Source organism: Calliphora vicina, chromosome 1, assembly GCF_958450345.1.
Source record: "Calliphora vicina chromosome 1, idCalVici1.1, whole genome shotgun sequence".
NCBI lineage: Eukaryota > Metazoa > Arthropoda > Insecta > Diptera > Calliphoridae > Calliphora > Calliphora vicina.
In genome coordinates, this window is record NC_088780.1 from 49,795,678 (window position 1) to 49,816,897 (window position 21,220).

At 29.2% G+C, this 21,220-nt stretch overlaps 1 protein-coding gene across 1 annotated transcript; it reads left to right on the forward strand.

The window, feature by feature from the left end:
- Positions 1 to 250: 250 nt before the first annotated feature.
- Positions 251 to 20,481, forward strand: LOC135960537 (alpha-tocopherol transfer protein-like). Its single transcript, XM_065511850.1, has 3 exons — positions 251 to 477; positions 19,066 to 19,370; positions 19,429 to 20,481. The coding sequence occupies exons 2-3, from the start codon at positions 19,066 to 19,068 to the stop codon at positions 20,048 to 20,050; spliced, it is 927 nt and encodes a 308-aa protein (XP_065367922.1). The 5' UTR covers positions 251 to 477; the 3' UTR covers positions 20,051 to 20,481.
- The last annotated feature ends 739 nt before the right edge of the window (positions 20,482 to 21,220 follow it).

Consider the following 21,220-nt stretch of genomic DNA (forward strand, 5'->3'; position numbering starts at 1 on the left):
TATTGTTGTTGTTATGTGAATACTCACTCGTCTTATAACGTTAGTTAGTAAATTTGTTGTTAATGCTTTTTCTTTTTATTATTATTTTCATATACATAGATTCTGTTGTTTTTGTTTTTGCTACTTTTTCATCCAAGTGCAGTGGAACACGATCGTACGATTTATATAGCAGTAAAACATGTTTCTTTTGTACTCAGTTGCAGATTTTACTTCATTCGAGTCGGTTGTTCGTTTCCCCCCTTTTTTAAAAAAAGATTTAAGATTAAAAAATTAAATTGAAATTTAGTGCAGCATTCGGTAACGTTTGTTTTAGTAGTTAAAAGTAGAAAAAATTAACGGATTTTTTTCGCAACGAGTTCCTGCTATTTGGATTATCCTTCCAAAGATCACTCAATCACTCACTGTATTTGTGGATTAATAAAGAAATATATTTTTAATTTTCCAACTAAGTTTACCAAATAAATTTTAGCTTTCAAGGTAAGGATGAAATAAACAAAAAAGAAAAGGAAATATATATAAAAAAAACAAGTTAAAGAAAATAAAATAAATTGTGTACCTGTAAAAAAAAATTTAAATCTAAAAAGAAGTTTGTGTTTAAAAGGCAACCAAACCACAATTTCTTTGGTATAAACTGGTATGGAAAAAGTGTTTACGATTATAAAGAAAAGTTGTAACAATTATTAAGGATAATAATAATTTAAAATATATTTTCGGCCAATTGTAAAAAAGGTTTTAAATAATTTTCTTTTTTCAATTATGAGTTGATAAGACCTTTTCCGGGTTTCCGGATTGTACATCACAGGTTAATCAAATTAAAAATCAGAAATTTATAGTGAAAAATTCAAAAAATCAATATTTTGAAATGGGCTATTAAGAAATGGGCCTTAGATTTTATCTGAATATTCTTTTGAATGATAATTCTAAAAGAAAAGTGTTTAAAAAATTAATATAAAATGTTATAGGCCTTCGATGTCCATTACTAATTAGTATACTTTTGGTATATTTTATAAAAGTCACAAGGCTTTTTTCCTTTAATATTGAAGCCTTAACTGTAGATAGATCCTGCACGGTCAAAACTAATTCCTCCAATTTTTAAGAGACATTTATATTTTTATAATTTTAATTGGTCTATTATAAATATAGAAAATATTTTAATAAATATAATTGTTTAGAAAATATTTAATGTGAAGTTTAGACAAACAATTATTTTTCCATTTCCTAAAAAGTCTTAAAATTTTTAATATTTTTATACGAATATTAAAATAATTTATATATTTTCAAAAAGTAGATACAATTTCCTTTCTGTTGATATATATTTATGTCCACTTTGAATTCGGGTTAAATAAATTTACGTAAACTTAATACTGTATGTCATTAAATGTCACAACAAAGTCCCATTTATTGCGAGATGTTTAGTTTTCGTCCATTTATTTCTCATTTAGGAAAGATAAGTTAGTCATATTAAATATAAATACAAAAATAATTGCAGCTACTTTACAATAATGTCCAAGACTTTTCAATATTTTTTTAAAAATAATATTTGTTACAGAAAAAAATACAGCCTAACCACAAAAGTCTTAAAATGTAATTAGAAAGTGCTATTTTATTGCGTAACATTTAGTTTGTATCCATTTTTTTGACGTTTAGGAAATAAAACTTAGTCATTTTATATATCAGCAGAAAGAGAATTATGTCTGCTTTTCAAAAATTAATAAGTATTTTTAATATTCTAAAAAAGAATTTATGCAAACAAATTTTTGTTTGCAAATATTAAAATTATTTGTATATTTTCGAAAAGTACACATTATATTCTTTCTTTTGATATAAAAAATGTCTATTTTGACCTTCTCAAAGGTCAAATAAATTTAGGCAAACTTTATGACATACAGTAAAATTGGAATTTATTGCGTGGCGTTAAGTTTTTGACCATTTATCTGACGTTCTGGTAAGAGAATTAAGTCATATTATATATCAGCAGAAAAAGACTTTTTAAAATTGTTTAAATATTTTTAATATTTTAAAAAATTTTAAATAAATTTTGAGAAAAAAAATTATTTTATTATTTTTCAAATAATTATATTCAAATGTTAAAAGTATTTACTTATTAGCAAAAATAAGACACAATTTCCTTTCTATTGCTATAAAATAGTTCTAACTGGACCTCCTCACAGGTCAAATACATAAACCCTAACTTCTCCCAAAAACTTTCCTATGAATAACAAGAAAATTGAATTTAACTGTGGGACATTAAGTTTGGTTCCATTTCTTTTATACTTAATTGATAAGATAGTCATATTATATATCAAGGCAAATGGAATTGTATCTACTTTTCAAGAATGTATAAATAATTTTGATTAAAAAGCTTAGCACTAAAATTCCACAAAATTTAAAGGTATGTTTCTGTTAAAATTTTACTAAAACTTTACTTTAAATACAATACTTTCGTAAAAATTATTGATATTGCACTGATTTGTATATAGCTTTTAGAGCAATAGAAGGGAAATCTAGAAAAGCTTTTTTTTCTGGATTAATAATATGTGAAAACTTTATATATTTCAAGGTTGAGAAAATGTCTTGTCAAAATTTGAATACATTTACAAAATCTTATCTCCTGCACATGTTTTTAGGGCATGGACAGTCCCTTAATAGTTCCGAAATTAGCTGATTATAACAGCGCTCTTTGTTTTTAAACTTAAAATTTATTCAAAGAATAAGGGTCAGAGATGACAACGTTTTATGACCAAAACGAACATCTTACCAGATTCAAATGATCACTATTTTTTTTAATTTTTCTCGATCGGCATAACCTAAAGTTCTCCAGATTGGATTGCTCCCAACTTATTCCATTGATAATAAAATCAAAACCTTGATAGAAGTTAAAGAGGACATAAAAGAAGAAATTCTGTTCTTTCGATTATTGAACAAAAATAACTCATAAGCACAAATATACTCTTTGACGTCGACCACATTGCATTAAAATTATAAGGGTACTGCTACACGTTCAATATATATTGTGATATTTGGATCGCGATCCATTTTATTGGATCACGCAAAATTTTAAGACAATATTTTCTATAGAAAATCTTGTGTATAACAGTATTTCCTATAGAAAGTCTTGTGTATAACCATATTTTCTATAAAAATCTTGTGTATAACAGAACTGTCTATAGAAAATCTTGAGCTAAAAATAATTTTCTATAGAAAATACTGTTGTACACAAGATTTTCCTGTATATAATAGTATTTTCAATAGAAAATCTTGTGTATAACTATAATTACTATAGAAAATCTTGTGTATAACCGAATTGTTTATAAACATCTTGTATATAACTGTATTTTCAATAGAAATTTTTGTGTATAACAATATTTGCTATAGAAAATCTTGTGTCTAACTGTATTTTCTATAGAAAATCGTGTGTATAACATAATTGTCTATAGAAAATCTTGTGTATAGCAGTTTCTTCTATAGAAAATCTTGTGTATAACTATATTTTCTATAGAAAATCTTGTGTATAACATAATTGTCTATAGAAAATCTTGTGATAAAATGAATTTTCTATAGGAAATACTGTTCTACACAAGATTTTCCTGTATATAACAGTATTTTCAATAGAAAATCTTGTGCATAACAGTATTTGCTATAGAAAATCTTGTGTATAACTATATTTTCTATAGAAAACTTGTGTATAACAGTATTGTCTATAAAAAATCTTGTGTATAACAGAATTTTCAATAGAAAATCTTGTGTTAAACGCTGAAAATAAAAGAGAGAGCATAAGTAACTGTTCTCTCTCATTTCTTGAAACTAACTACAGAATTTAGTAAATGTTAACTATTGCTTTGAATAGAATTTCTTAATTTCAATTAGATCTGAGCAATAGCTAAGTTTATTTTAACGAAAAATAAAATTTACTTTAAACAAATTTCCATTTAAAGAACTTAATTCAGCTGAAAACTTTTAAGACAAAAAAGGACACATTAAAAAGCACTCTACTTTATTAAGTTTCCCCATTTTTAGTATGAAATAATATTTAAATTATATTTCAAGGATATGAAACAATAAATCATGTATCAATAAAAAGTGCTTAAAGCCGTTACAAAATATAAACCATAATAAGGCGTTGTGATAAAAATGCAATTAATAAAATCTGCTGATGATGATTATAATAATGATAATGGATTTAAAATTAACAGACGGCGGCGAAAAAGCTGAAGTGCATTTTAAATGAGACAAAAAAAAAACATACATACATATAACCTCGTATGCAAATGAGGGTTAAATGCAATTTTCACATGAATGCTTGAATGTTTTTCTTCTTTGTCAGAATAGTTAATTAAGCAGCTTTTTAAGCAATTATTGAAATGATTTTAATTACAATTTATTATATATTGTATTTTGTTATTATTAGTAAAGTTTTTTTTAGTAATAGTTTTATTAATTATAGAAATTGCATACAATAATATCAAACCACAATTACGATCAATTACAAAAGAGAGAAGAGAGTAAACAACGAAAGCAACTATAGTTTAAATTCCTATTTGTTATAGATTAAACTTTGATTTTCTTTAAACGTTATCAAAGCCCTTTAAACCCACAAGGTAACACTTTTACTATTCAGGAAAGTGATTTGTAAATAGTTATTAGTAAAGACAAGTATTATTGCCAGATTTCCTATATATTATACACTTTTCCTCAATACAGACATATACAAATATTTTACTATTAATAAACCTAAATTGTTTGTTAACAATATTTTGCATAATTTTCAAAGTCATAATATTTAACCAATGATTTAGTTGAATACACTAAATACACAACTTTATGTAAATGATAATATTAACATAGTGCACCATGTTGTATCTATTCACAATATTTAACATGTTGCAACAATGCTGCAAGAAAACAATTTTTACAAATATACGAGTACGATGATAAATCACATTTTGCACATAAAATTTGTGCAGTTTTTTTTACAATGCAACTAAGCTTCTTTCAACAAAAGAGTTACACACTCGTAAAACAAACATAAATAGAATTAAATACTTCGAGTGTAAAAATAAACCAACTTTATAGTTAAACCTGTTTAATGGTTTGATGTTGCAATCGATGCTGCAACATCAACAGCAAACAGCTACAATTTACAACGTCAGCAAGCAATTGTTGCATACACAAAAATATATTTAGTATATTTGCCATTAGCGCAATGAGTGTGCAACTTGCAAAGCAGCAAAAAACTAAAACATGCATGCACAGATTGTAGCCCACCACTTTAGGGAGAAAACTTTTTTTTGAGCATCATAACCAGGGATGGCAAAGTCGATACCTTTTTTTATTATTATAACTGTATTTTAAATAAAAAATGTTGTGTTGTTTTATAAGGAAAATTTTCAATATAACAGAATATTTTTTCTACAGAAAATCTTGAGTAAACTAGTATTTTCAATATATACAGTATATGGTATTGGAAATCTTGTGTATAACAGTATATACTATAGAAAACTAGTGTATAACAGAATTATCTATAGAAAATCTTGAGTATAACAGAATTGTCTATAAAAAATCTTGTATACAACAGTATTGTCTATAGAAAATCTTGTGTATAACAGTAATTGCAATAGAAAATCCTGTGTATAACAGCATTGTCTATAAAACAGTATTGTCTATAGAAAATCTTGTGTATAACAGAATTGTCTATAAAAAATCTTGTGTATAACAGTATTGTCTATAGAAAATCTTGTGTATAAAAGTATTTGCTATAGAAAATCTTGTGTATAACAGAATTGTCTATAAAAAATCTTGTGTATAACAGTTTTGTCTATAGAAAATCTTATGTATAACTGAATTTTCTATAGAAAATCAGTATTTGCTATAGAAAATCTTGTGTATAACAGTATTGTCTGTAGAAAATCTTGTGTATAACAGTATTTGCTATAGAAAATCTTGCCTATAAAACAGTATTGTCTATAGAAAATCTTGTGTATAACAGAATTGTCTATAGAAAATCTTGTGTTTAACTGAATTTTCTATAGAAAATCTTGTGTTTAACTGAATTTTCTATAGAAAATCTTGTGTATAAAAGTATTTGCTATAGAAAATCTTGTGTATAACAGAATTGTCTATAAAAAATCTTGTGTTTAACTGAATTTTCTATAGAAAATCTTGTGTATAAAAGTATTTGATATAGAAAATCTTGTGTATAACAGTTTTGTCTATAGAAAATCTTATGTATAACTGAATTTTCTATAGAAAATCAGTATTTGCTATAGAAAATCTTGTGTATAACAGTATTTGCTATAAAAAATCTTGTCTATAAAACAGTATTGTCTATAGAAAATCTTGTGTATAACAGAATTGTTTATAGAAAATCTTCTATTTAACTGAATTTTCTATAGAAAATCTTGTGTATAAAAGTATTTGTTATAGAAAATCTTGTGTATAACAGAATTGTCTATAAAAAATCTTGTGTATAACAGTTTTGTCTATAGAAAATCTTATGTATAACTGAATTTTCTATAGTATATAATCAGTATTTGCTATAGAAAATCTTGTGTATAACAGTATTTGTTATAGAAAATCTTGTGTATAACTGAATTTTCTATAAAAAATCGTGTGTATAACAGTTTCGTCTATAGAAAATCTTGAGTATAACTGAATTTTCTATAGAAAATCTTGTGTATAACAGTATTTGCTATAGAAAATCTTGCGAATAACTATATTTTCTATAGAAAATATTGTATATAACAGAATTGTCTATAAAAATCTTGAATTTTCTATAGAAAATCTTGTGTATAACTGAATTTTCAATAGCAATTCTTCAATATAACAATATTTTATACAGAACCTACACAAAACTATGTTAATATGAAAATAAAATAAAAGATTAAAATAATCTTTTTTATACCAAAAAATATTTTAATTTGCCATCCTAACAATATTTGCCAATTGAAAACAAGATTATTCCTGCTCACACTTTCCCCAATATTCTCACATTTTGGAATGTTTATTTACAACAATATAATGCAGTATCTTTGATAAATCTGATCAAATTTAGAACGTTTCCTTATAAATAAATCGTCTTATTTTATGTTCCATTAGTTTTAAATCTTGATGGAAACTTTATCTTTGTTCTTCGCTTTACGATCCAAGATTTTTAGGAAATTTGTCTAAATGACTGTACAGATAGTGTAATTTTGTACCCATATTGCATCCAAGATTTTCGCAATTAATTAAAAGGTCTCAAATCACACGATCTCGGTGGGCAGTTAATATCACTTCCTCAAATCACTCATGCCCAATATTGCATGAGCTGTGTAGCACATTTCAAGCCAAAATAAATTGATAAGCGCTCGCCGTTGACGGTAATGGCTTAGTTAATGTCTTTCTCAAAGTAATATAGAACGATGACACTGCCAGCTAAAAATCCACACCAAACAATGACTTTCGGGATGCATTGGACGCCTGGGATCTCATTTGGATTAGTATCGTCCCAAATTCGACAATTTTGTTTGATGACGTAACGATTCTTCCAAAAATGGTAGGACAGAACACCGATTTTGATAAAAAATAATTTCGTTTGCACATATTCTTGATCGCTATATCCGTCCATGGTGATTTGGCAAAACACACTGAATAAATGACAGATGAATTCGACAGATGTACATAGCTTCAAAAATATAGCAGCTATCAACTGCCAAACTTCCAAGAACATTTACAATCAGTTTTTTGGAATAGGCGATGGAAATTTTTTGTCACAATTTTGCAATTTTTAACTATCAATTTAAAATATTTATTCAGAATTTCTACAATAAAGCGGATTAACATATTTAAAAAAAATTTCGCTTTGCTTTTATTAAGTGCTTCTAATAAAGTCAAGGTTAAAAATTATAATTAAATTTAAATCTCAAATCTAATCATAAAAATCGTTTCCAACATCAAAGCTGATTTAAGAGTTTAAAAATCAGAAGTTTTTATAAATGGTGACCTAAAAGCAAAGCCCTGCAAATATTGAATTGTTTAACTGGAAGGCAAGTGTCATACTGCCAAACATTGGCAATTCATGTCGTTCACTTTAAATATGTTCGACATGACATACGAAGGCAATGCCGAAAACGATTCTGGTTAATTCTGGCATCCTATTAACAATGACATCATTAATAACGTAAAACACTTGCTTTTCATAGTTCAACATTTGGCTAACTAACTAACCAACTTTGGCACGTTTGACATTTTTTCTCTGAAATGATTTCAAAGTTTTGATTTATTTTAAAGATTTGTTCAAGCAAATATTGTATAAAGAAATTAATAAGGGGTCGTCATATCAACTTATAAATATTAACGATCACGCTAAAAAACTTAAAAAAGAGCGAAAACAAGATTTTTGTGTAATTTTTTCCTTAGGAGCTTACAAAAATGTGTAAAATTGGTTCTGGGTTAGTTCATAAAACTATTGAAATGGAAACTTGTTTAATAGTCTTCATTGTAATGCAGTTCAATTAACTTTTGCCAATAAAAAGGCATAATGCAGCAAAAGAAGGAACTAAACTTGAAACCTGGAACAGAAGCAAGTTTTATTTTCAACATAACTAAAAGCCTCTTTACACGATCATATTTCACGACACACATTCGGGACAGTATGTGTTTTAGTGTGTGTTTACAGCTTTAACATAACAAGAGAGCAATGTGTTAAGTTTACATGAGATACGCAGGGATCTCTTCATTTTTTAAAAGTTTTCAGGAAAGCGGATTGGATTTTATTTGTGATGCTCTCCCAAAAGTCGTACGTAAAGTCTTATCGTCTAAAGCAGCTATAAAAAATTACCTAGCATTACAATGTGTTTCAGTTAGCATAACCAAATACAAAATAACATCAAAGCAGAGCATAAAATATATAAGTTTGGCACACTTATCTTTCTATCAAACCTGTAGTATAGGAAATTCATATATATTAATATTTCCTGAACGATCTGACACTGTGTTAAGACAAAAATTTAACACTCTTAAACCAAAAAAGAAAAATTAAAAAAAGTTGATTATTTATAATATGAAATGAATGTGGTGTGGAAATTGTCTGAGCAAAACCAATGACTAAGAAGTGAATGTTAATGTGGCAGCCACAATTACTTGCCACATGCAGGCAACAAATAAGACCAAACTCCAATGAATTATAATTTCCTACGTCATTATAAGAAAAAAAAAAAACAAGCAAAAAAATAAACAGGAACATGAAAAAACATGATTTTAACAGCAGCAGGTTTTTTTAAAGCAACAAATGAAATTTTAATTTTCAAAATTATATGTTTATTTACGTGTTTAAAAACAGGCTTATTATGTAGAGCAACTGTGGTAATTTGAATTGTTTTTTTTTTAAACTACCAAAACTCATTTTTCATTACCCCTTTTTACTAAACCACATTTCAAAAATTTCTCAATTTACCGGGCCGCAATAAAATGTTGTCAAATCTTATAAAATTTAACAGCACACTAGGGCCATAATGATTGCCATGTGAAATTACAAAATTTTTTTTTGTTAAAATTGCAGACAAGGTTATTATTATTAAGTGAAAATAATAATAATAAAAAAAATTCACTTAACTACAAAAGCCCCAAATATTTTAAGTAAATATTTGTTAAACTTAACAAAAAAAAAAGATTTCAATTACCCATTATCATCTTAATGTATCTCTCTACAATTATTTACTTTTTTCTTTAAACAAAATAACAAAAGTGTAGTAATAATAATGAAAAAAATATCTTTTTATTTTTATTTTTTAGCATTTTGTTTTCTTTTTTTTTGACAAGCACTTTGAACTTGGTCTCCATTGAAATAAAAAAAATTGTATGTTGTTTTATTAAAATGAGTCAGTGTGTCGCTATTTTATAAAAATAAAACTAAATATTTTGAATTTTTTAAATAACCCAGCAGTTAAGCAAGTAGTCAATGTAACTCTTATAAACAGTAATTCACACTAGTGTCTGATCACTTGGCTAAATCTGGCTGTTCTTTATAGTGCAAAGAGAAATCAATTGGTTACTTTATACATCCCCTGTAATCTAGCATGAAGACAATTGTCACTTAAGTATCTCTAAGTAATCTATAGTGTAGTCATTTTCAAACGTTTTGTACTGCACTTTTTTGTGAATAATTCGTAGAAACTGGTTTTATACAAATTATGTTGATATGTTCTTATTCAATTTATTTTCTTTTTGCTTAAGTTAAAATAACTAGCCACGTAGCTAGATGTCACCTTAAATGATAAATAAAATCCCGTAAAATTCGAGACAGTCTCCTAGAACTGCTGGGACACTACATTATAAACTTTTTGTTTTTGTGTGTTACACGTGAGCTCACAACCTATTATCATACCAAGTCGCGTGTTTTCATCTCTTTTGTCAAATTTTAAATGCAAATTTCAAACAGAATACGATTTGTATTATTTTTGCTCTAAAATAAACAAAATCAATAAAGCAAATATTATAATTTAATGCTGTTTTAAATAAACTGATATTTTAGAAAAATACGCTTAAAATAATAGGTTAAAAATATTCAGAAGCTATAGGTACTTTTAAGAATAACAATAGTAATAATTGTATTCTCTTAAATTGAAACGAATAAGAACTAGCTGTTAACTTTTAAATGTAAATTTAAACTTATCATCATATCTCAAATTTTACATGTGTTTTGTTATTGTAAGTAATTAAAAATTTTAACAAAAACAAAACACATGTAAAATGTACACTCAAAGTACACGCTTCTATGCACATACAATTTTCTGAAAATAAGCCAATTCACTTAATTGTGAATAAATTCGAAAATAATTAATCGATTTTTATTATGGATATCTCATTTTGTTCCTATTACATGTGGCTTTGCGATACAGCAGTAAATCTAAACAATTTCTTACGTTTTCGATTTTTCATGATTTTTTTAAAACAAAAAAATGTTGATATTTTCACATAAAAAATATATTTTTTGCTTCAATTTGTTATTATAACTCCGAAACTACTGAGCCGATTAAAACGCATTATATACGTGAAAATTTGTACATAGCATGTGGAAAATGTTTTCAAAATTCAATCAATCGAAAGACGAACACTAACTACTCAATTTTATGTAAATCAAACAAAAAAGTAAAATTTTGTGAAAATGAGCGAATTCACTTAATTGTGAATAAATTCGAAAAAAATCAATCGATTTTTATGTTCGATATCTCATTTTGTTGCTATTACATGCGGCTTTGCGACAAGGTAATAAACCTGAACAATTTCTTGTCCGTCTTCGATTTTTCATGATTTTTTTAAAACACAAAAATTCGTTAAAATATTTTTGATGCTTCAATTTGTTATTATAACTCCGAAACTACTGAGCCAATTAAAATGCAATACATACGCTGATTAAAGGTTATGTAAATTTTAAGTTTTCTAAGTTTACATTAATAATATTGGACTAACCCTTTTTGAGTTATCAAAAATTATGTGGAGAAACATCTAAAAAAAATTCACAATTTCAGAAAAAAATTATTTTTTTAAAATCTATCCAAAGAATTCACAAATTTTACAATTTTTGTACTAGATAACCATGATGGTTCAAATCTATATAGTGGCTAGTGAAGCCTTTTTTTGCTGTTGACCTGTATAATCATCTTTAGTTCAATCAATTTTAAGCAACCTTAAACTTATTACGAACTAAGTTTAGCTGAACCAAACTACAGCTTTTATTTTTTTTACATTTGTACAATATAAATTTATTCAAATTATTGGCCATTGTTTTCTATGACCTTCTTCCGTCTTTCTGGCAACATATGGACTCCGATGCAAAAAAATGCAAATATTTTTAGCCCAAGAACGAATCAACCCAATTTCGGATACTCTATTCTGAAGTAAAGCTTATCCCAGAGAGATATCGTTCTGCATCGATCGAAACAAATAGTAGTAGAACGGGGCAAGGTCTGAACTATAAATCGGGCGAGGCAAAACTTCCCAACGACTTCTTTCTAAATAATTTTTAAGAGCTATTGTAATATGTGGCCGAAAATTGTCTTGATGAAATATTACGATTTCATGTCTGGCCGCAGATACTGGATATTTTTCGGCTAATGATCGCTTCAAACAAATCAGTTGCGTTCGATTCAGGGTCCCTGTTATGGTCTGGCCAGATTTCAGCAGCTCTTAACAGATAGAAGCTCCTTTTGCTCCCAGCAAACACAGAGCATTACCTAAGAGCTATGGCTCTTCGGCTTGTTGGCAGTGCTTCACGTACGATCTCTCACGCTATGGGTTATCGTAATGGATTAATTTTTCATCGCATGTAATGCGATTTCAGACCCTTAGGCTCCCACCAAGTACAGAGCATTACCTCAGGGCCATGGATATTTGGCTTTAGTATCGATTCGGTTGGTTGGTCAGGCTTCACGTACGATCTCTTACGCTTCGGGTTATCATAATGGATCCATTTTTCATCACAAGTAATGATTCGGTTCAAAAATTATGGCATCTTATAGCGTTCAACCAGCATTTCGGACATACAAACCCGCCTTTCAAGGTCTCTCGGCTCCAATTCGTGTTATACCCAATTTCCCTGCTTTTAGATGAAACCTACTGCTACAAAACGTTTCGAAATTACTGCTTGAGTAGCTACCAATGATTTTGCAAGCTCTTCTTAAATTCTACATCAGTCTTCATGGAGTAATGCCTCCAATTCTTGGTCTTCAAACTTTTTTGGCTGGCCTGAGCGATCTGAACTGAACCAACTATCGCACGTTGAAACCGATGTAACACATTCACCATAAGCTTTGATGAGCAATCGGTGTGCTTCAACGGCACTTTTTTGTTTTCAAATTAAAGAAGTAAAGCGAAACTTCCCGCATATGACGCCTTGTTAATACAAAATTCGACATTTTCGAAGAAAAAAACGTTGTTGCTTACACAATAATGTTCAATAACAAAGTGAGAATAAATGACAACAAAAATCGCGTTCAAAAGTTACGTATCGTATTGTAAATCCCGCATTTTTAAGTCAAACTCCCAATCATTAATTACAATTTTTGTTTTCTGAAACCAAAATAACGTATCACAAATATAAATTTGTATGAAAAAATTAAATTAAATTCTAAATAAATGAGTAAAAAAATGTGTCTTTTAAAATTTTAATAATTTATTGATTACTTCATACATTCCTGGTAATCTAGCGAGAAGACAATTGTCACTTTAATGTCCCTAAGTAGTCAAGTGTGTAGTCACTTTATACATATTTTTGTACAGCACTTGAGAAAGTAGTTATTTTACCAACATGGCAAATATTTGACGAAAAAGTCGTAACCGCTAAATAAAATATATTTTAATTCTTTTATTTATTGTCAAAAACTCCTTTTACTTAAGACAATTCAAAACAAATATTTAGTTTTATTTTATTTGATGCTATTTGATCTTACAAAACACTTGTAAGAGCAAACACGTAAATCAAATTTGTGCTTAAAAAAATGGTTACGGTTTTTTCAGCAAATATTTGCCATTAAGTGCCATTTTGTAATCTTTGCAAACTATGTAAGGTCAATAGACTAAAAAAATTAGAGAATGACAGACTTTTTTATAATTTAAGTAATAAGAAATTTACAATTTTAGCCAAATATTCAACAAGTGCATTTTAAATGACCCCATTTTCAAATGCAATACATAATTAAAATAGTAATTTTAATTAAACGCTTATTATAAGTGAACAGTAGCAAATCAATTAGTTTAATCAATAAATTAATTAAATATTTAAAAACATGTAAACCTATTAATTTGTCTGAAACCCAGCGGAGTCATACTTGACATTTCAACAAAAGAAACAAAAACAAAAGACAAAGACTTCCGTATAACAAACAAATTATATACGATTTTGCTATTCATTAATCATTTTAAATAAATGAAAGAAAAACTAAACAAAAAATATATACATAAATATGAAAAAAAAAAACTGAGCAGAAAATAACAAAAAGGAAATAGTTATTTAAATATTGTACAAACCAAATACAATTTAACCTACTGACCCACACTTATAATAGCAGTACTTAACTTACTCCAGTAATACTCTAACCTTCTGCTAAATGGCGTTGCCAAAATAAATGTTGCTTGCTAACTACTAACACTCAAGGGGTGGGGTTCTTCACATTTTTGGTTTCTTGCTGTTATTTTGCTAAATTGGTCTAAAAATACAAAATAAAACTCAGTTAACAACTACATTTTCAATTTGAATTTTAGCCTCTTGTAAATGGAAAATTTGTTTAGCTCTTACTTTCAATTCCATTTAAAAAAATAAAAAAAGTTAAAAACAACAAATTGAAATTGAAAATATAAAAAAAAAAAATCATGTTTAGTTGTTGTTTTGAACTGTTATGAAATATTTAAATGTGAATGAAGCCAACACAAAAATACTAACAAACTGAGATGATGCTAAAATTTTGTTTTTTTTTTATTTGGTATTTTTTAATCAAACAACTAATTTACATAAATTTAAGACTTCTTCTATTGCTTTTTACTTATTCTTAGTTTCATATTTGGCCATACAATACATACATAAATATTTAAATAATTTAATAACAATAGCAATAGAAGAAAAACTTTGTTATAAATAAATTATTTAAACAATGAATACAAGAACCATTATTATCTAACACTCTTCTTTAAATAATGATTCATTTGGAATTGTTTAAAACACAAGATTGATTTAATGGATTGTTTTAGCCAAATAGAGTAACTGGGATAATTAAGCGTCTTTTAACTAAAATTGTATTTTAACAAGAGAGCTATATTCGGCTGTGCCGAATCGTACATACCCTTCACCAAATTATACTTCAAAATACAAATTTGAAATATTTTTAAAATAAATTTTTTTTTCCAAAGTTGTTTAAATTTTTTGTAAAAAAAAATTTTTCGAATTGTTATTTTAAAATTTTTGGAAAAAAGATTTTTTTCGAATTGTTATTTTAAATTTTAAAAAAAAATTTTTGTTTTTCAAATTTTTTTTTTTGGGTTAAAAAAAATTATTTTTTCTGATTTTGACCTATTGTAGATCCAACATACTATGGTCTTATATACGTCGTTGCAAAGGTCTTTGAAATATCTATCATTAGATATCCATATTGTCTATATTAATGACTTAGTAATCCAGATATAGGTCAAAAATCGAGGTTGTCCTGGTTTTTCCTCATATCTCAGCCATTTGTGGACCGATTTTGCTGATTTTAAATAGCAAACTTCTCGAAAGTATCTCTGACAGAATTATCGATGATTTGGATCCCGAAGATATCTGAGGTCTTCAGAAAATGAATTTCAACTGACAGACAGACGGACATGGCTTAATCGACTCCGCTATCTATCTATAAGGATCAAGAATATATATACTTTATAGGGTCGGAAAATTATATTGTGGAAATTACAAACGGAATGACAAACTTATATATTATACCCTTCTCACGAAGGTGAAGGATATAGAAACAAATACAAAAGAATAGTTGTATGATACTTAATAGTAATGATCTATAGACATATTATAGATCTACTCGTGTTTATTATTGTCGGAAGGCTGATTAAATGTATAATATTGAGCAATTAAAAAACAATATCATGATGTGCAAATAATTTGGTTAGTCCGAAGAGTTAGCTTAAAATAAGTTTTTTTAGAGACTTTTTAAATTTAATGACCCTTAACTTAAATGACAACACTGCTCCTGTCAAAATTTGAACAAGCTGCTTCATTTAGTTTGTATTTGACAGCCATTGATAGCAGACTATCTCGTTACTTGAGGAGAAATTGGAAAAAAAGTGAATTTCGTCTGCTCATTGCGGAAAGAAACCATCACTCAAATAAATGATAAGCTTGATAAATACTATGGGAACTCTGTACCATCAATTTCAATGGTAAAAAAGTGATTTACTGAATTTCCTTGTGGCCGCAAAAGCACGGTAGATTCCCAGTTGAGGTCTCTACATCCGAAACAATTGAAAAAAAATTGACCGATCGGAGATAGAAAGTGCGAGAGATTCTGGAAGCCATAGGCATCTCTTATTGTTTAGAGAAAGAAATGAGAAAGCTTTCGGCAACATACTAAGTTATATATTTACATCCAACTGTATTTAGTTTGAGATTTTAGAACAAATAGGCTAAATCCGAAATTTGGATGGACATGTGAAGGACCCCAATTAAACAAATTTTTATACCCTACACCACGATAGTAGGAGGTCAAGCCAATATCAGATACTCTGTTCCAAAGTGAAGAGTATCCCAGAGACAGCGTTATGCATCGATCAATACAAATAGTATTCGGACAGGACGGGTGAGGTAAATCTTCCCAACCCCTTCTTTCAAAATAGTTTTTAACAGGTATTGCAACATGTGGCTGAAAATCGTCATGCTTGAATATTACGGTTTCATATTCGCTTCAAGCTAATCAGTTGCATTCGGTACAGGTTCCTTGTGATTGCCTGGCAAGATTTCAGCAGCTCATAACAGATATAACCCGTTTGCTCCCACCAAATACAGAACATTACCTTAGCGCCATGGATATTTGGCTTTGGTGTCGATTCGGCTGGTTGGCCGGTCTTCACATACGATCTCTTACGCTTCGGATTATCGTAATGGATCCATCTTTCATCGCAAATTATGCATCGATCAAACCAAATAATATTCGGAAGGGGCAAGGTCTGGACTATAAGGCGGGTCTTGGAGAACTTCCCAACCACTTCATTCTAAATAGTTTTTAACAGGTATTCCAACATGTGCCCGTTAATTGTCATGATGGAATATTATGGATTCATGTCTGGTCAATGTTCGCTGCAAGCAAATCAATTGCATTCGGTACAGGTTCCTTGTGATTGCCTGGTAAGATTTCAGTAGCTCATAACAGATAGAACCCTTTGGCTCCCAGCAAATACAGGGCATTACCTTAGCGCCATGGATATTTGGCTTAGGTGTCGATTCGCCTGGTTGGCCGCTCTTCACATACGATCTCTTACGCTTCGGGTTTTCGTAATGGATCCATCTTTCATCGCAAATAATGATTCGTTTCAAACATTCACCCTATCGGCAATAACATGTGAAATTTTGTTCCCATGAAATATCCATTTCCCTCAAAGGAAATTTGCTATCGTGATATTCCCCTGAACTTTTTATTCACAATAGTTGATTTTGTTCGTAACAGCTGCTTATTGTTTACAAAATTCCATCTAAAAATTTCACAACATGTGGAATTTTTTCACTTAAATAAAATTAATGAACGAGAATTGGGAAAAGGGAACATATTTCATATGAAATATTGATTCGCGATAGGGGTGATTATTTTCTTTTATAGCGTTCAAGCATCATTTCGTTCAAGCATCATTTTCAAAGATTCTTGTTTCAACTCATATGGTATCAAATTTCCAGCTTTTGGATAAATACTGCTGCTTGCAAACTTTTTGAAATTGCTGCTTGAGTAGCTACCAATGATTTTGCAAGCACTTGTTGAGTTTAACAATAATCTTCATGGAGTAATGCCTCCATTTCTTGGTCTTCAAACTTTTTTTGGCTGTCCTGGACGATCTTTGTATTCCGTGATAAAATCACCACTTCTGAACCGCACAAACCATCTCTCGCACGTTGAAACCTATGGAACACATTCACCATAAACTTTGGTGAACAATTAGTGTGCTTCAGCGGCACTTGTTTTCAAATCAAAGAATCAAAGCAAAACTTCCCGCATATTATAAAGAGGGACATCTATATATCAGGCTCGTTGCCTATTAAAAATTTTAAACCACAACCATTGAAAAATTGTCATTTGTTTCTTATCAGTACTAATCTGTGCCTGATTTACGTACTGGGAACAAACCGTAGTCTGCTTTTACACAGGGTAAGTTTTCTTGCACAAGTCTAGAGTTTATAGGAGAGAGAGGCAAGAAGAAAGAAGAGGGGTACACACTTGCTTGTACTGGCTCTTAAATTCTCTTTTGTTTTCTCATTTTCACTATGGCATCTACTAGGTTTTGACATACAAAATTGAACACAGACTTGGTGTGTGTAAACAGTCGAGCAAGTTTTAAAAGGGAATCAAAGAGACTTGCTCCAAGAAAACTTGCTGTGTGTAAAAGCAGACATAGAGAATAGATATAGCGTGGAAACTCTCCTGCCAAAGACCTACCTCAGTTGTCAGAAACCTAAGTGAAGAGAATGTATTAGAAAAAAACCATGTGAAAACGAAAACAACACTCGGAGGTGTGATTATTTTGAGTAACTTTTTTTATTTCAGTTTCTTTCTAGATTCCACTCCATGTATTTTTCTTTATGTATACAATTTATGAAAACCAAATCCCGCAATTTAAAGTTTAGAAGCTCTCTTACCATTAATTTTACATCAAACTTTATAAAAATGTTAATTCGCCGTATAAAATAGTTGAATATGTTACAAATTTTGAAACGTGAGGTATTAAAAATGAAAATAATAATAATACTTTAAAAACTTTCTAAATTTAAGATGCTGTCGTCTTTGTGAGGTCTGGTCTCTATATACGTTTTCCTGATCTTATCTATTTAATCATAAGTTTTATTTAAAAATTAAATTATTTTAAATTGTTTACATCACATACATTGTTTACACACATAATTACATTAATGTGTGTAAACAACAAAACCTATTATTACGTGTAAAATGAAAACAACAAAGTCAAAAGGTAATAATTTTCGAAAAACTACTGAAGCGCTGCAACAGAAACTCATAAACAGTCTAAATGTCTAGGAAATTTTGAAAGAAATCAATTACCGCATAAACTTTTGTAAATGTTACTTAATAAATGGCAAATATATAACAAAGTACTTGGGCAAACAAACAAATAAGTTGAACTAATTTGTTGAAATATATACATATTTACTCGATAATTTGTTAAATAAATAAACAAATATTTGTACAACTCACAACTGAAGTTGTAAATCGTATATTGTATAGGTTTTGCTTCTTTTTTGTAAACAAAATTCATACACTTTTTATTCTAAGAAGATCAGCTATGTTTGTGCAAAATTAGTAATTTTATTTTCCTTTATTTTTCTAATTTCAGATGATGCTCGTACAACCCACACCTCAACAACGTGTTACCATTCGCGAAGAATTACGCGAACCCGAAAATGTCGAGGAGATTGAGCGCGACATTAAGTTGTTACGCGAATGGTTGGATACACAACCTCATTTGCCCAAAGACATGGATGATGGTCGTTTGAGTACATTTTTGCGTGGTTGCAAATTCAGTTTGGAAAAGGTGAAAAAGAAGTTGGACATGTACTATACCATGCGTAATGCTATACCCGAGTTCTTTTCAAATCGTGACATCAATCGTGAGGAATTGTCCATAGTGTTGGATTATGTGTAAGTAGTTATGAACCATAATTAAAGGGATTCTAACTTTAACTCTTTATTTTAATAGACACTGCCCTACCTTGCCCGGTTTGACACCCAATGGTCGCCGCATTACTTTTATTCGCGGCATCGATTGTGATTTCCAACCCAGCCAAGTAAATGATGCCATGAAAGTTGCCCTCATGATTGGCGATGTCCGTTTGTTGGAGGAGAGCGTTGGCATTGCCGGTGATATTTTCATTTTGGATGCTGCCGTCGCCACCGCAACACATTTTGCCAAATTCTCTCCTGCTGTTGTTAAGAAATTCTTGATTTGCGTACAAGAAGCTTATCCCGTCAAGGTCAAGGAAGTGCATGTCATTAACATTTCACCCCTGGTCGATACCATCTTCAAGTTCGTCAAGCCATTCGTCAAGGAGAAGATCATCAATCGTATTACCTTCCACAATGACATGGAGAGTTTGTACAAATCGGTACCCAAAGATTTGCTGCCCGAGGAATATGGAGGCAAGGCTGGTTCTATTATTGAGTTGACTCAAATGTGGAAAAAGAAGTTGGGAGAATACACCACCTGGTTCAAGGAGCAGGAGGAGCAAAAGGCCAACGAAGCCTTGCGTCCCGGTTCACCCAAGACCAGTGATGATCTCTTCGGCATGGAGGGTACCTTCAGGCAATTGAATATCGATTAAACTTTAAGCTTGCAATTGGGTAGAAGCCATAACGTTAACTTCGCTTTAGACCTCAGATTTGAGATTATACGTACTGCTCTTACGTTTCGTTCGGTGGTTATTTTTTTTAATTATTATTTCTTTTTATTATAATATTTTCAATTGAAACATGTTTCGTTATCGCTTTTTGTTTAAGAGTATTCTTCGTATGCTGTCGAATATTTGAACTCATTTCGTATTATAGCTTAATTTGTTTTACATGATTTTTTACAATTTTAATTGTTTTTTTTTTAATTTTTAGTTAAAAGTAATGCATCCAGTATGTGTTGTATTTGCTTTCATTTTGTTTCTTTCCATTTTTTTCATATTTTACTCAAGATTTTTCCATTATTTTTCTCATAATTTTATGTTTTTTTTTATAAATCTAAATAAAATTGACCAAATAAATAAAATCAGGAATTTGTAGTTTGAATTTAAAGGAGAAAGAAAAAACCGACTTCAATATCCGTTTAATAAGTCTACTATATCTGTTAAATTTACTATAAAAACATACATTACATTGCTATCAATTAAATAATGTGCGACCCCTGGTGGCTGTGATTACCAATCGCTACTATTCAGTAATGAAACTTCAAAAACATTTGTTCAGGATCACTTTCTGAGTCGATTAAGCGAAGTCCGTCAAACCGCCCATGTAAACCTTGTAATCAAACTACAAGTCCCACTTTCAAAAATAATTCGACAAAATTTGGCCCAAAGACGAAACCTATTGAATTTGGTTAATATCGGTCCAATATTTCTCCAAGCGCCCATACAACTGCCCTATTTCGACACGGAATGTCTTAAAGGGTTAATTTCATTAAAAATCATATTTTTAGATGATGGAAAATACTAAATAGTTCACTATACACTCAGGTCTCGTTTTATGCGATAGATGCGTTCCAAAAAAAAATCGCATAAAACGATATTCTAGCTTCATACAAAAACTAATGATTCGTTCCAAAATTCTGAAAAACCGCATAAATTCAGATTTTAATTAAAAAATCAGAACAAAATCGCATAAAAAAAATTAACAAAAATATATTTATTTAATTTACTTAAACAATAAAAACAAAATACGTTCAAAAAAAAAAAAAAATATTTATAATTACAGAAAAAGTGAAAATGATCCAAAAAAAAAATGAGCTAACA

Bases quoted from the DNA above. Each gene is read 5' to 3' on its own strand.
- LOC135960537 (XM_065511850.1), top strand. From the start codon at position 19,066: ATGATGCTCGTACAACCCACACCTCAACAACGTGTTACCATTCGCGAA. The intron at 19,371-19,428 runs GTAAGTAGTTAT...TTATTTTAATAG, and splicing joins TCCATAGTGTTGGATTATGT to ACACTGCCCTACCTTGCCCG.